The 15929-nt window shown below is 42.9% G+C and overlaps 1 protein-coding gene across 4 annotated transcripts in view; it reads right to left on the minus strand.

The window, feature by feature from the left end:
- The window catches only part of znf423 (zinc finger protein 423), a 154597-nt gene that overhangs the window by 20889 nt on the left and 117779 nt on the right, over nt 1–15929 (minus strand). For all 4 annotated transcript variants that reach the window (XM_042744156.1, XM_042744157.1, XM_042744155.1 and 1 more), the window contains one exon: nt 388–519. In XM_042744156.1, coding sequence (XP_042600090.1) covers nt 388–519 — 132 coding nt within the window. The remainder of the gene's footprint in view (nt 1–387; nt 520–15929) is intronic.

The following is a 15929-nucleotide window of genomic DNA, read 5'->3' on the forward strand; positions in this document are numbered from 1 at the left end:
AAAACTAAAATAAAAACTAAAAAAATTAAATGAGACAAGAAGAAAAGGCAACAGTTACGATGAGATGAATAACTAGTTGACACTGGGACTGAGACAAGATGAGGCGTGAAAAGAGAAGCAGAAAGACAGCATGAAAAGAAAAAGAGAGACAGACAAAGAGATGACAAAAAAGTAAAGACACTTCTGCATGTAACCCTACATGAGGGAATGTGCTAAATGGTGCTTAATTGACTGCAGTTGGCCACATGCATGATCATGTGACCGTACGCTGTGTGCAGTTACCCTCTCATCACTGGCAGTGTGTATCCCCCCACCTCCCCCACACTCTTTGACTGCCCCTGACCCTTCGACCTCCACCCCACCAACCCCCTGGGCCGGACCCCTCACCTGTAAAGCAGACGGGACACTTGAAGGTGCCTCCCATGCCCTCGAAGCTGTGCTCGATCAGGTGACACAGGAGCTTGGCCGGAGAGTCAAACATCTGGTTACACAGCTTGCACTCATGATTGATGCCTTCCTCTGCAACACAAGAGCACGATACAACAGGTTACACACACCAGCAGGGCCAGACAGAGAGAATGAGAGACAGAGAGACACAAACACACGCTGCCAAAAGACAAGGCACGACATTTTTACACATTAACCGTCTGCGAGGGCGTCTCGTAAGCAAGCGGTCGAAGTCTTTTTGAGATCTTTCAAGTGAACGGGGTCATTTTTCTGTTTCTTCCTGTCCTTGCACATCATTTGTGGTCCCAGGCTTATAATCTTCAGCTCTGGACAGTATGAACACCCGTCCCATCCCTCCTCCCCCTCCTCTGCCCAGTGCCGTCTCTTTCCCGGCCGGTAATTGCCTGCTGCCCCCCCAGTGCTGCAGGCTCTGTGCCCTCTCTCTGCCCGCTGCTCTATTTTAAGCCTGCCTGAGTGACATCAGTGCCGCCCCCTGCTGGTGTGGGACAGATGAAAGGTGGGCGTCGTGTCCTGGCTGGACGCCTCTGCTCTCGTCTTATCACCCACCCGCCACACAGGCCTGAGCCCGGCCCGCCTGCCTGCGCTCCATCAGACACCCGCCGCCGGACTCCCACACCGATCCCCCGCACCCCTAACTGAGCCCTGGGGTATGGTAGACGCCGACACAGATCCCTGTCTTCCCAAAGCGTCCAGCACCCCGCCAGCTCGTGCAGACAGGCCCAAAGAGTCCCGCTGCTGAGCTACGGGGTGCGCGGAGGGTTAATAAAGTCTTCAATCATATATCCCCACCATCACCCTGACCTCCACCTCCCACCCCTCCCTTCCAAAAGCCACCTCCGCCGATTCCAATCACCGCTCCGTCTCAAAGGCCCACACAAGGGTGCTCTAATCCCCGTTTGAAAGGAGCGGGAGGAGAGGCTGAGGGGGCAGCGAGAGTGAAGGGGGGGGGGGATTGGCAAAGGCACTGCTTTGGTCTGTCCTCCCCCACTGCCTCCTAAAAGACATTGCGTTCAGGAGGGGTTGAGGATTCTTTTCTGGGAGACTGAAAGCAGCGGCGGACAGAGGTTACAACTGAGTTTAATATGTCAAATGCCTTTTTGGAGGAAAATCTGCTCTAGTTCGGGGGGCAGAGGTTTGAACGAGACCAGATCGTCTCGAGATACAAGACAGGATCTGTTTTGCGGATGCAGACTGAAAGAATGCAACACACAAGTATAGGGATCAGAGGGATGCAATACCAAGTGAAAAATTGATTCTTTTCTGGGAGAATGAAAGCATCAGCGGACAAAGGTTATGACTAGGTTTAGTGTGTCAAATGCTTTAGGAGTGCACAGCTATGAATGAGCCAAATACTATGCACACAAATACAGAAAAGGGGGAAACAAGACCAAAGTGTATACACTGCAAAAATTTATATTCTTTATAAGCATTTTTGACTTGTTTTTCAGTTAAAATATCTAAAAACATTTTAGATAAAATTTACTTGGAACTCAAAACTAGTGAAGATTTCTGCAAAAGACATCTGACATACTAAAGCTAGTCACACTGCAAAAAACTTACTGCTTAATGAGGTTTTAATGAGTGGTTTTTGACTTGCTTTCCACTTAAAATATGTAAAAACTCTTGAAACAAGACATTTACTTGACTTGACCACTTGAAACAAGACATTTACTTGAGGAGCACCACTGTATAAGATAAAGAGAGAATATATTGAATATAATTTTATTTTGTTTATACACATTCTAGTATTAAAACAATTGGTAAAAAAAAGAAAAGTGATTTCTTTTTTTTTACCAGTGTACAAAATACAGTTATATTCAAAGTACTAAAGTAAAGCACAGTAGCACACAGAGAAAAGCAAGTCCAAAACCAATAATTGTGAAGAATGACACAAGGACAGGTAAAGTAAGGATTCCTTTCTGGGAGAGAGGAAGTGGTGACAGACAGAGGTTATAACTGGTTTTAGTATATCAAATGCCCTACTGAGGGAGGATCTACACTGAAAAAAAAAAACGAGACTACATCTGTTCCATGGATACGGACTGACCAAACGATATGCACACGGACAGAAACGAGAGGAAAGTGAGACCAAAGTGAAAAATTGGGAAAAATGAGAGAAAGAGAGTTAGAGGAAGAAAATTCTGCTAAAGAAAGCAAAAAGCAAAGGGATAATTGGGCTGTCCAACACAAAGTAATGGTAGCCAAGGGGCCTGCAAGCATGTGTGTTTCTGCATGCGTGTGTGTGTCCACTAAAAGTAAGCCTCTCTCTGAGAGAACTGCAGTTGATCAGTAAGTACGGAACATGCTCCATCATCTATTTTCCAGTCTGCGCAGAAACACTAAGCTCTCCACTTCATTGTGTGTGTGTGTGTGTTTCTATATGAGAGAGTGATGAGGCTACGTTGGGATTACAGTTGCTTGTTACTGCAAACCAGACTAGTGCTGTCAGGGAGAGCATTTGATCAGTGAGGCTGACACAAAGGTCTCAGAGAGGGGGACTGCAGTGTGCTAGGGGAGCCATCACACCACTAAAGAGGAGAAGACAGACGTGTAGAGTGCAGCAGAGGGCCTAGGAAGTGCATGACAACAACACGCTCTTTCATAACTGAAACTAACTGGGGGTTAAAAAAAGAACAAAAGGACTTTACAAGCACTGCGACACATCGTGAAAGGCAAACCGAAGAGATTTCAGAATTCCTTCCCTTCATCTCTGAAAGCATTGATGCTTGGCATGTTGTGTGTATATATGTACACAGTGCCTTTTGCATGTTGCCACGTAAAAAGCTTGATTGAAAGCAACCGATTTCTTCCCTTTATCTAAAATCTAATTATGAGAGGGGTTAAACAATTTAACTGTCATCCACCCTTTCTCCAAAAAGATTTTCAACTTATATACATTGCTTATTAGAGCCTGTGCTAAGTAAAGTAGGAAGGGAAGGAGGAACAGGAAGGAAAATAGAGATATAAGAGCAGCTAGAGGCAGGGATGTGCGTCTGAGAGAATATTTAACTGGAATTGAGAGGGAAAGAACAAGAAGAAAAAAAGAAAACTGGCCGCCTCTAAAGGTATGCAGCATCTTAATTGAGAAACGGCATGAAGCCGCCACACATTTGCAGAATCACTGATGAGGGCTTTCCAGGACATCGATAGAGGGAGGGAGGTGGAGAGGGAGCGCGAGAGAGAAACGGCAAGAGGATCGAATCAAGAAAACAGCGATCGCGCAAACAGATAGGTGGAAAGCAAATGAGTAAAGGATGTATTCATGTGGTATTCCAGGATGTTATTCCACCGACTGAACAGGCCGACTCTCCTTGCCTCTGCGCCTCTGCAGTGGCTGCTGCTGCAAAGCTTGGCCAATGTGCTTCCAGCTAATTGACCAGGGGGAGCCAGGTGGCGCCCTGGCCTGTGCCGTTCCTCTGGGATGGGCCCATCTATATGAGAGTGCCTCCCTCCTTCCATCTTGCTCTCTCTCTCTCACTCTCTCTCTCCACCCATCACCCCCTGTAGCATGGACTGGCACACAAATGAGCTGTGTAGATGGGAGCTGCACATCCCAAGTGGCTCGGCATCTCTCGCCTGGCCCTGAGGCCTGCGGCCCCGGCCCCCGGATTGATGGCCCGAGCGGTAGAGAGGCAGAGCGGGAGAGCTGTGGGAGAGGAGAGGAAGGAGGGAGCGAGCTGGGGCGAAAGGGGGTGGAGGTAGTGGGCTTCTCTAGGGGGCGAGCTCAAGGTGTGTTGCCATGGCAACTCAGAGAGGGAGAGCAGGGAGAAGCGGCGGCGTGCTGAGCTTGACCCGTGCCGGTGGGGGTGGCAATGTGGGCCAAAACCGAGTGCGTACACACACACACACACTCCTACTGCAGGGCTAGGGGGGTCTCGAGAGCTCTTGCTTCCTACTCTTTCTTTTCTTTCTTTCTTTCTTATACACAAACAGCGAGTGCTGCATTGCTGAAACAATCCCAGGAGCCATCTCTCTACTTTCACACCATACATACACACAGTGACTCACTCCGCAACGTCTCCTTTATACAACTTTCATTCATGCCCATAAAGTTCAACCCAGCCCTCGTTGACTCGACAAAACATACACACTGCCCGACAACGATGCTGAGAGCAAAGTGGGGGACACAACTAACTCATCCGTGTTCTTTCCTGGCTGTCGGTCTGATTCACACGTTTCCTATTATCTGCAGCAAATATTTTCGGAACGCTCTCTCTCCCGCTCTCTCTTTATCTGGCTGCCAAACGGGATGGAGTCTCCGGCTCCAGATATTTTTGGCAAACGTGGACGGCATATGGAGTTGACCAGCTTGGAATCTCCTATCAGATTACATAACAGTAGGACGCTGGATCCCTCTACCCTGCAGAAACCGACCTTCATGCAAACAAGCAAACAAACAAACTCTCCATCCAAAGCGCATGCCACCTCTTTGCTCGTCTACTTCCTCCATTGCCATTGTGCGCGTCTTAACTCATGGTGCGTCCTCGCTTATTCGCCGCTGTCTATCCTGCTGCTGTGGTTGTCTTGTTGACTCAGGCTGGTGCACGGATGAGTGTGGTAAATTTCTACCAACTGTTGCTATTGATTTGAAGCTTAAGCAAGCCATTGAGACTTATAGTCCTCTATGAAGTGGCGAACCTGAACTTCACATTAACCTGGTGCCATGTAAATGATTATAAAAAAAACAAACTGACATACAAGTGTGCAAATGTTTAGGTGAATGTTTGGCAAACACATCCCAAGTTGTATCCACTTAACATGCATTCTTGCATTTCTATAGCAATAACAAACTTCAGTACTCAAGGAGGAGACAAACTTACTATAAAACATCTGTCTTTCAAGCATACATCTTTAATTAGATAAATATCTAAAAATGTGTCAATATTTTTATTAACTTGCTAATCAATACTCTCTTTAAATGGTTGCATTGTCTAGGGTTGTGTGCCATTCAGAACTAAATTGGAAGTGCCTTTTAAATTCAAATTCAATACCTGATTTTGAAATAAGGTAGCCAACAGAATGTAGAACTACAATTTAAATGTCAATGTAAGGAAGTATAACTCAAATGAATTTGAATTAAACAACTGTCATTTTTAACTAGAAAAGCAAATGTATTAAAAGAACTGTTGAATGATCATTTTTAGTTTTTAGATAGATTGATACACAAAAAAATGCTGAGTTAAAAACAACCCAGTGCTGGGTGAAATATGGACAAACCCAGTAATTGGGTTGTTTTGACCCAGCGAATTTAGAGTGTAGAAGATAGATAGATAGATAGATAGATAGATAGATAGATAGATAGATAGATAGATAGATGTGACTAGTGTCCGCGTTCATGTAAAAATGTATTTCAGGTTTAAGGGTTAATCTTACTGGGAGGTCTTGTCAATATCACACTCTTCATTATGACTGCTGCTTCAGGTCTCTGAGTGGCACAGAATCAAATTAGCTTTCCAAAGACTGATTATGCCTTGTTACTACCATGGTGCTCTCATCCAGAGAACTTCATTACCCATAATGCACTACAGGAGCAGCTGCACAAGTCTCACACTGTGTTTAGTTTATCAACCAATGAATTGCCCCCTATAATAAATCAACCACATACTCTTCCAATCAAAGCACTCTGTTCTTAACAAGAGCCACCCTCCTAATTTCTTCTCCACCAATCATTATGTATCAGCAGGTCTAACCCCCTATGAGGCAGGCTGGTCTGGCTGCAGTGTTGATGGCCACCCAGTGCTCCCACTGAGGCAGCGCTCTCTCATTTCCAGCACACACAGATAAAACGACTGCACACTGTGCTGCAGATAGAGTCTGCAATCAAAACAGAGTTCAAATCATGGATAAAACATGCATGTTTACCGCATACAGACCTTGCAATGCCGAAAAATGGAACAAGATGGTTTTGACCGAGGCTTTTTCACGGCTTAAACACTGAAAGTGAATTAACCGAATTACGAAAAATTAATATGTGTGACTCTGTTGCCAGGGCAAATGATATGCGTGCCCATGCATACATACACATGCAAACAGTAACCCACCCACATCCTCTTGTACATACAAACCACCCTCGACCTCACAGTTATACACACTTGAGGACCTGATTGTTAGCGTGTAATATATGCACAGCTATTTGTGTTTTGAATGTTAATTGAATGCTGGAAAGTGCCGGTGGGGGAATAGTTCTAATCAGCATACCAATAAACCCTTCACATGATAAAGTCTTTATAAGAAGCACTTACTCCCATGGCCTCCATATACCTCAACAGTCACTGTACTCCTCCTCTCTCTCACTCACCCATCTCTTTCCTATCATCGGCGTGTCCTCGAACCCTCCTAGATGGCGCGAATGCAAAACAGCCACGTTACAACTGAATCCAACACGTGTGACCATATGCTTCGGTGATTAAATAATAGTAAATCTAGACTATAAAAACAAGGAAAGAGAGGCATGTGATATGAATGCATGAGTCACCATGGCAACGCAAACACATGAATAATACGCTCAATGAAGAATTATTACCCGTATAATAAACTCCTCAGAACAGTGACTTGGCCAGGGCCTTGTTAAAAGCAAGAGTGATCAAGCAACACGTAGAAAACACAAATCTACATTTCAAGGTCAAAGTGAGCCGTAACTCCTTTGCCAACTGCAAACTTTTATTGGAAGTGGACACAAGTGTGAGCGCGCCTGTGCTCGCACAGCCCCAGATTGCTAATTGCAGTATAGAGGGTAATTATGGCTCTGGTGAGTGGTCAGCGGAGTATGTGCTGGCCAGTGCTGTTGGCCGGACCTGGTCTTTGTGGGGTCTTATTGAATTTGAGGCCTGGTGCAGTGAATTTGGAGTTGGCTGAGCTGTTAGTCGGCTGCACACACACTGTCTGTCTCTCTCTAATGCTGCAATCTGCCACATGACTTTCCGAAGACATGACGGGTTGCTTTCGAACACAATTGCTGCCAGAGGACGCAGCTGCCTTTACTATTACAAACACACAATGGTCACATTCAGCAAAGTATACACAACAGTCCTCTAAAAGGGACAATATGGGTCTGTAAACAGTAAGCATTTATGCTCTTTGTGTGCATATGCATGTGTTCATCTGTGTATGTGTATATTTATATAATATATGTATGCATGTGTGCATTTAATCCACGCCCCTGGGTGCGCCGGGGCTTTTTATCCACGCAAGATCTCCCAAATGCAGCTCAAAAACAATATCCATGAACCATTCCACCACAATTGCTCATTGTCGGTTTGGCCCTTTGGGACACGGATTCCTGGGACTTCATTTCTGTCCTCCCCCCTCTCATTCAACCCATTGAACCCAAAGCCATATCAGCTGTATAGAAAAAACAATCGGCAAATAATACCTCTATCACATGGACATTCAAACTACATCCTATACTTCAGAAACAGGTCGCCTAAGCCTACCTTCCACTTCCACGTCCCCTTAGCTTTCATCTGTCTCCTGTTTCTTTTTTCTGTATTAGGACACGTCTACATCTTTGGTTGGCTGGTTGTGAATTATCTGCTCACTAAGGAAGGGGGAAAAATTCTGAGCAAATATGAGGAAGCAGCAGGATGCTAATAATGCACCTCCAGCTGTTCAAGTTAACCTGCAAATGTGTCCATCTGTACCTCCAGAGAAAGAGGGAGACAGAGAGAGAGAGAAAGATGAAATGCAAGAGAGGATAGAGAGGGAGGGAGTTATATGAATGAAAAGAGATTGAAAGGATAAATGCGCGCACATGAAAAAAATAACGATGGAGGTGGAAATAAAATGGTGGATATTTTGAAAAAACTAAGAAAAGGGGGACCGTTAGATTAAAGTTTTGGGGGGGGAGAGAGAGAGAGAGGGGTCCTGGCAGTAAGCCGGCTCTATGTGGATGATTGTGAGCAGTTGGAGTGACCTTGCTGCGTCTGGACCGTCCCCGCCCCCTGCCCTGCGTCCGACTGTGCCCTGCCTTTGGACCCTCACCCAGGGCCAAAACACACACACTGCCATCCTGCTGGGGCCTCTAGGGAACACAGGCACCGTGAACGTATCATATTAAACACACACACTTAATATCTCACTAAATAACGCTTGCACATATGCACAAATCACACATTTAATGAAGACACTACATCATTTGTAGGTCATGTGTATGAACCTCTGCCAAAAACTCCCATGGACGCCCCCTCCTCTCACTTCCATCACAATCTTTCCTCTCGCTGTTCTCAGTTGGTGCGTCTATAGACTCTTCCTCTGTAAATACTGTCATATCAAAGATCTTCAGTGGCAGTTTTATGTGGATGTTTACAAACTGATCTGAGACACATCATCAGCACCGATGATCAGAGAGCTGAGACTGTTAGGGGAGTTCATTGAAAAGAGAAGAGCTGCGGTTCCCTACATATCTGCACGTATCTGTGGGGGAGAGAGAGGAACGCTCGAGCGCAGCGACAAAGAAGAAGAATGGAGGAAGTGATGGAGAAGTGCAGAAATCCAGGTTATCAGAGCTGGTAAGAGTGTGATAAATGTAATTAAGGGATTAGATTAGTCACATCCGCTCGATCCACTCACCTGCAAGGGTGCAAAAACAAGTCTTTTTTGCAAGACTTTTTAATTAAAAGTGAACGCCGTTGTTTCTATGCCACTAGCGGCACCAGTGGAATTGCCAAAACAAGAGATTCTAAACAGGTTTTGCAAAACACCCCTGCCGTCTCCTCTCCGCGGCTTGACACTAGTGAACTCAAAAAATGCACAGAATTTAATTTATAACTAAAGAATTGTATGTGAATTTGACCTGAATTTTCCTCACATCACATTAAATTGAACTGGAAAACTGAAGTGTAATGGCAGGAAGAGGAATTTACTGAATTATAGGTAATCAATCAATCAGTCCACCTGCCCATCCATCCATTAATCTGGCATTTAAATGAGTTAACATATTTTTTAAGCTTTTAAAATTTTCTTTTATGTTTTCAAGTGAAAACTATATATATATAGAGAGAGTATATATATATGTATATATACTGTATATATACACATACACATGTTGTTAAATATTTATATTTCATTTTCCATTGTAAGTTCTAGTTCCTTATATTCTATTTTCAATAGCAATTGTGCATCATGTTTGGTAACTCAAATTCAATTCAAAATAAGACACTAAATTCTCAAAAGTAGCAATTTTCTTAACTTCCGGTCACACGATGCAGCTTTCCTGTCACAAACCCTCATGTTCTTCCTCTATGACACAATTACTGTACTTTTAAAATCAATGGAGTCGCAGCATTCTCTGACGTAGCGTAAATTCTGGAACTGCCCAAAACTAAGTTCTGAAAGCCTTTGTTTACACTCTCTGAAAGGCCAGTCTACAAATGGTTTACTACATATCTCCACTTGTTTAACTGGGATAGAAGAAAGTATTTTAACATCGAAAAAATAATACATACACAACCTTGTTCATTACTGTGCTTCCTCAAATCATGTGCAGGAGCCGTGTTTGCGTCTCAAATGGCTGTTCTATCCCCTGTGCAGGGCGCTGCCTTTGATGTGACTTAATGGAAAGGTTTCTTTCTGCAGATTAGGGAATAGGGAACGACTGAGCAGTTTGAAAGAAGGCCCATCTTCCCTCAGGACTGCAACATGCTCTATGCCTGCATGATATCTTCTCTGCATGCCACTTCCTCTGAGCCTTCATCTCCCAGCATGCCTTGCCCAGCTCCTCTGAGTCTAAATCTCCCAGCATGCTTCTCCCCCCTACCCCACCCACAGAGACTGGCCAGGCCATAGTGCACCTGTGAGTTACCATGGTTACCCAAACCCATGTCTTTTGTGATGCTAGTATCACATACTCAAATACAAACAAATCAAAAAATAATGCTGTATTAATTATTCGAAGGCCAGGATTAAATATACATGTGTTTAGAGATTTGTTTGTGCATTCAGACAGCAGCAGGGCTTTTAAAACCGCCATCTTGGATACGGCATTCCCAATTCGGACAATGACTCCCAAATGACGCTGACGTACTTACAGACAGAAAACAAAAGCCCTCATTTCCTGCTGCTGGAGAGAATCCTAGTCGCTCAGGCTTTAAAAAGTGTAAGAATGTGAGGGAATTGTTTGAAAAACAACTAAAGATTCTCATACAGAATATTCGAGATGTTTCCTCACAATCTTTATCTAATTTGTTTTCCAAACGCAATTTGAATTACAATTATTTACAAAAAGGATATCTTTGATTTTTATGTACTGATTTAGACAGATCTATAGCAGTGTGTATTTTCCAGCTATGGTGGTTATGGGAGGTCATATGCTCTGGACATGTGCATCACAAAAAAAAAAGTAAGAAATTAATTAAGATGAAGATCATACCTGACGTTGCAACTAAAGTGGCCGTTCTGAACAGACCAGACCCTCTGTATTGATTTAATTCTCTTTTTAAATCAAATGGGATGCCAGCAGTACTTGAACCACCAACTGTTCCCAGAAAGGTTTTGGCAAAAAGATCTACATTCATAATGAAGGTGTACCGGGCAGAGAAACAAGAAATTGAGCTTTAGTTACAGCATTCTGCAAAGGTCAAAATAAAACAAGGAGAAGTGTTCTGAAAAATAACATACCCCAGAAATTTCTTTCCAAATGGGATTAGATAGCAGTCCCCTGAGTTTGTCGAAAATAAGTAATCAATTTGCTCTATAATTCTTACAAAGGTTGTCTAATTTTCCACAGACGTGTTCAAATCAGGATTAAAAATAAAACACAAATTTACCTGAACTCCTCAGGGAATACTAGTCTCATCCAAACGGTTATTTTGAAACTTTTACTGGGTTTTTTCCTCTTTCTTTCTGACTCCTTATATCCCAGTCCATGCAACTCCCTCACACTTTCTTTCTGTCCCAGACAGACTGTTTGAAGATGAGCAGAAACAACCACGAAAACACACAAGCAACCACAAAGAAACACCAAATACTAATATTAATATCAGGGTGTCAAAGATTTGAGTTATTACAGATGACAAAGCATTAATCGGGTGAGCATGGGGCGTGTTCCCCTGAGGGGTGACACCAAACTGGATGTTCAAAGACCCCAGTCGAATAAAAATCAATATTAATGCGCACACATCCAGAACAAAGGAAGTATGTCAGTGCTTCTGTTTAGAGGATGCTTTTTCATCCGAACTTAAAAATTTTTTTCTTCTTTAACCATCGTTCATTCCCCCACTGAATGGAGGGAGGGGGTGTTTGTCCCCCTGGGAGAACTCATCTGTCCCACCTAAAAAGTCCTCAGTCAAATCAAAGCTCCCAGCAGCCCAAGGGCCCTAATTCAACATGTCACATCCACACTCACGGGAGTGAAATGAGAAGGACAGCACAGGAGGGGGTGCATACTCCACTTCCCCCCCCATTTCTTTCACTTTTCCTTTCAAGCTTTCACACTATGTTTACCATCTTCATTCTTTTCTACTTTTTAAGTTCCTGGACCTTGGCAGACAGATCTGGATCAATCTTTGGTGTGAGTCTAAAAACATGTTTTAACTTATCTATGAATTTGTCTTAATGAAAGAGAATCAGATCTTTTTTTTGTTGTTGTTTTGTTAAAATCTAGGTATCTTTGTACAGTACTGGGTAGATTACTTACAAATTACAATCTGTTACTGATTCCAAATTACATGACAAAAATTTTAGTAATGTAATTCATTACATTACACATTTTAGGTAATATAATTATGACTACTTTTAGATTACGTTCGATAAATCTTGTTTATCAAATTGATTTAAATAGGATAATCTTGTAACATATTGATATTAAAATACAAAGAGTAAGAAAATATATTCCATTTGTTGTTAACAACATGAAGTTCATTAAACAATATATTACGTCAAAGTTTCCCCAAACTGGGTTTTTAAAAAAAATAACATCAGAGAACCATGAACATGAAAATGTGATACTTCATTATTAAAAACAAATATTTGTTACTTCAAATAAAAATATATTAGGTGAAAGCGGATTAGATGACAAAAAAAAAATCAAACGCCTTCCAAAGTAAATAACCGAGTGATAATTCAAATAAAATGAATGTGATCATCAGTAGTTGATGCAATGTTGAAACACTTCTTAAACCTGAAATGATTTTTGTAAACCCAGTGGTCAGATGCTGTGTAGCCATTAGACTAATGATCTCTGTGTGAATGTCCACAAAACCAGAAAACTTTCTGAGTGTATACAGAGTATATTTAATTTAATGTGTGTGTAAGAAGAATTGGGGGGATTTATTAGTTTATTTGTGTTGTGTGATTCAAGATGAAAAAGATGTTTAACCATGTTATCCATAAAAAAAGTAACTTTAGTCTGATTACGATTATTTTAAATTGCAATTTAATCTAATAAGAAGTACTTAATTTTTGGAATCTGATTACATAATCTAGATTGCATGTTAATTATAGTTACTAAACCCAGCCCTGTCTTTGTAATATATTTTTATAATAACCTTTATTCATATTTGATTATAATACATAAACTAATGTTAACAATATACATCTTGAAATGTAAAAATGATATAATGAATGTTTAATATTTTAAAATATGAGGTATAAAATAAAATAAAAATTTTTCCCTCCAGATACAATAACGAAACTCCAAACCGCAGAATGACCCCAAGAGTTAAGCTGAGGATCAGCAGTCGGTCTAATTTCATTGGAGGTGCGCGACAAATTTGTCGAACAAATGCAAGATACACACATATGCAAACAGTGCACACACACACATGCACAGATGCTCGCACACACACAGGCCAGATGGAGAAGTCGAGGCAGGGCCAAGTGTGTGTGCACCTCATCCGTATGCCGCATTTCCTCACTCCAGCGATGGCTCCTCAATCGTTACATCTCGGGTTTGAACTCCTGATATGAGCGGTATTGTTGTTTTGCGGTCTGCCCTCCCTTTCTTTCTCACACTCATCAAAATAACATCTGTTTACATCTATGCAAACACCTGACAGGCAGCTGATGCCCCCTTCTCTACCCTCTGCTCTAACAAAAGCATAAAAAAAACAAAGGCGAGGGAGGGCGAGTCTAGAACCGGAGCACATCTGGGTGTACAGCCACTGGCCTGATCCAGATGTGGGCTGCCGAGCTCCGCAGGCAAAAACACACCTGGACACATACAGCAGCAAAACAAAGGGAAAGGGGGAACACAGCCCCCCTGATTCAGACTATTTATTCTCACTCTCTCTCTATCGAAATTCAAAAGGGAGCAGGAAATTTTCCTGTCCAAGTATGGTGGCCAGTTTCACCTACAAATCAAATGCACAAAATCTGCTTATTCGTGGACTAATTCTATAACTAAAGAGGGAAAAGGAGTGTGAAAGTCTTACAAACGGCTGTCTCCCTCAAACCCCCCACGGCTGCCCATGCTTAATCCCCCATGATGCACCGGGGCACTTTCAGAGCCACTGAGACCCACACTGGCGCCGAGGGCTCACACACATACGGCCATCCAGATGCTATGGGTAATTAACCTACCTCTGTGAGCGAGCGTGTGTGTAAAAGTATGAGAGACAGACTTTGTGCATGCGATAGAATCGCTGCCATTATAAGACGACAAAAGAAAAAGGCACGACGGTCACGAATGTGCGCTAGCCTAAAGAAGCACAATCAGTTGAGACAAAAACACGAGCATACACACACCGCAGCAGTTGAAGAGTGAGATCAGGGATGAATGCATGCTGTGGCACAGGGGAGGCCGTTCTGGGCTTGGCTATGCCCAGGGTCTTAATGACTTAATTGAGGTAATTATTTGGATAAGAAGTCCAATCACCTGCCTCTTTTCCTCAAGGTCCTCATCAGAAGCTAATTAAAGAGCCGCTCCCAGTGCGAGTCCGACCAGTGCTACGTCAGAGGGCTAAGAACTCAGTAAAGAAAGAGTAAACTCTCCACGCACCCACATCTCGCTCGTCTCGCCAATCTCCTGCTGACCTCTGTGCTGCTATTCAAATTTGTAGCTTTCTGGCTGCTTTCGAAATCTGAAGAAATGCTGTAGTTTTTGGAGATAGGGAGCCATCAAGGCATTTTATAATGCAATGTTTGCATAACATTGATTCTACTTAGATACGTTCCTTTTTTTTCACATATGCTTCTGATTTTACTGAAAAATAAGTGTTGTAGTCATTAAATATTTGTCTACAGTCGTGGCCAAAAGTTTTGAGAATTACATAAATATTAGTTTTCAAAAAGTTTGCTGCTAAACTGCTTTTAGATCTTTGTTTCAGTTGTTTCTGTGATGTACTGAAATATAATTACAAGCACTTCATACGTTTCAAAGGCTTTTATCGACAATTACATGACATTTATGCAAAGAGTGTTGGCCCTTCTTTTTCAGGACCTCTGCAATTCGACTGGGCATGCTCTCAATCAACTTCTGGGCCAAATCCTGACTGATAGCAACCCATTCTTTCATAATAACTTCTTGGAGTTTGTCAGAATTAGTGGGTTTTTTGTTTGTCCACCCGCCTCTTGAGGATTGACCACAAGTTCTCAATGGGATTAAGATCTGGGGAGTTTCCAGGCCATGGCCCCAAAATTTCAACATTCTGGTCCCCGAGCCACTTAGTTATCACTTTTGCCTTATGGCACGGTGCTCCATCGTGCTGGAAAATGTATTGTTCTTTACCAAACTGTTGTTGGAAGAAGTTGCTGTTGGAGGGTGTTTTGGTACCATTCTTTATTCATGGCTGTGTTTTTGGGCAGAATTGTGACTGAGCCCACTCCCTTGGATGAGAAGCAACCCCACACATGAATGGTGTCAGGATGCTTTACTGTTGGCATGACACAGGACTGATGGTGGCGCTCACCTTTTCTTCCATTTAGTCTTTTTCCAGATGCCCCAAACAATCGGAAAGGGGCTTCATCGGAGAATATGACTTTGCCCCAGTCCTCAGCAGTCCATTCACTATACTTTCTGCAGAAGATCAATCTGTCCCTGATGTTTTTTTTGGAGAGAAGTGGCTTCTTTGCTGCCCTTCTTGACACCAGGCCATCTTCCAAAAGTCTTCGCCTCACTGTGCGTGCAGATGCGCTCACACCTGCCTGCTGCCACACTGGTGGCACTCCGATCCCGCAGCTGAATCCTCTTTAGGAGACGATCCTGGCGCTTGCTGGACTTTCTTGGACGCCCTGAAGCCTTCTTTACAGGAATTGAACCTCTTTCCTTGAAGTTCTTGATGAACCTATAAATTGTTGATTTAGGTGCAATCTTAGTAGCCACAATATCCTTGCCTGTGAAGCCATTTTTATGCAACGCAATGATGGCTGCACGCGTTTCTTTGCAGGGTCACCATGGTTAACAATGGAAGAACAATGATTTCAAGCATCACCCTCCTTTTAACATGTCAAGTCTGCCATTCTAACCCAATCAGCCTGACATAATGATCTCCAGCCTTGTGCTCGTCAACATTCTCACCTGAGTTAAC

The sequence above is a fragment of the Cyprinus carpio genome, chromosome B18, assembly GCF_018340385.1.
Source record: "Cyprinus carpio isolate SPL01 chromosome B18, ASM1834038v1, whole genome shotgun sequence".
Lineage (NCBI taxonomy): Eukaryota > Metazoa > Chordata > Actinopteri > Cypriniformes > Cyprinidae > Cyprinus > Cyprinus carpio.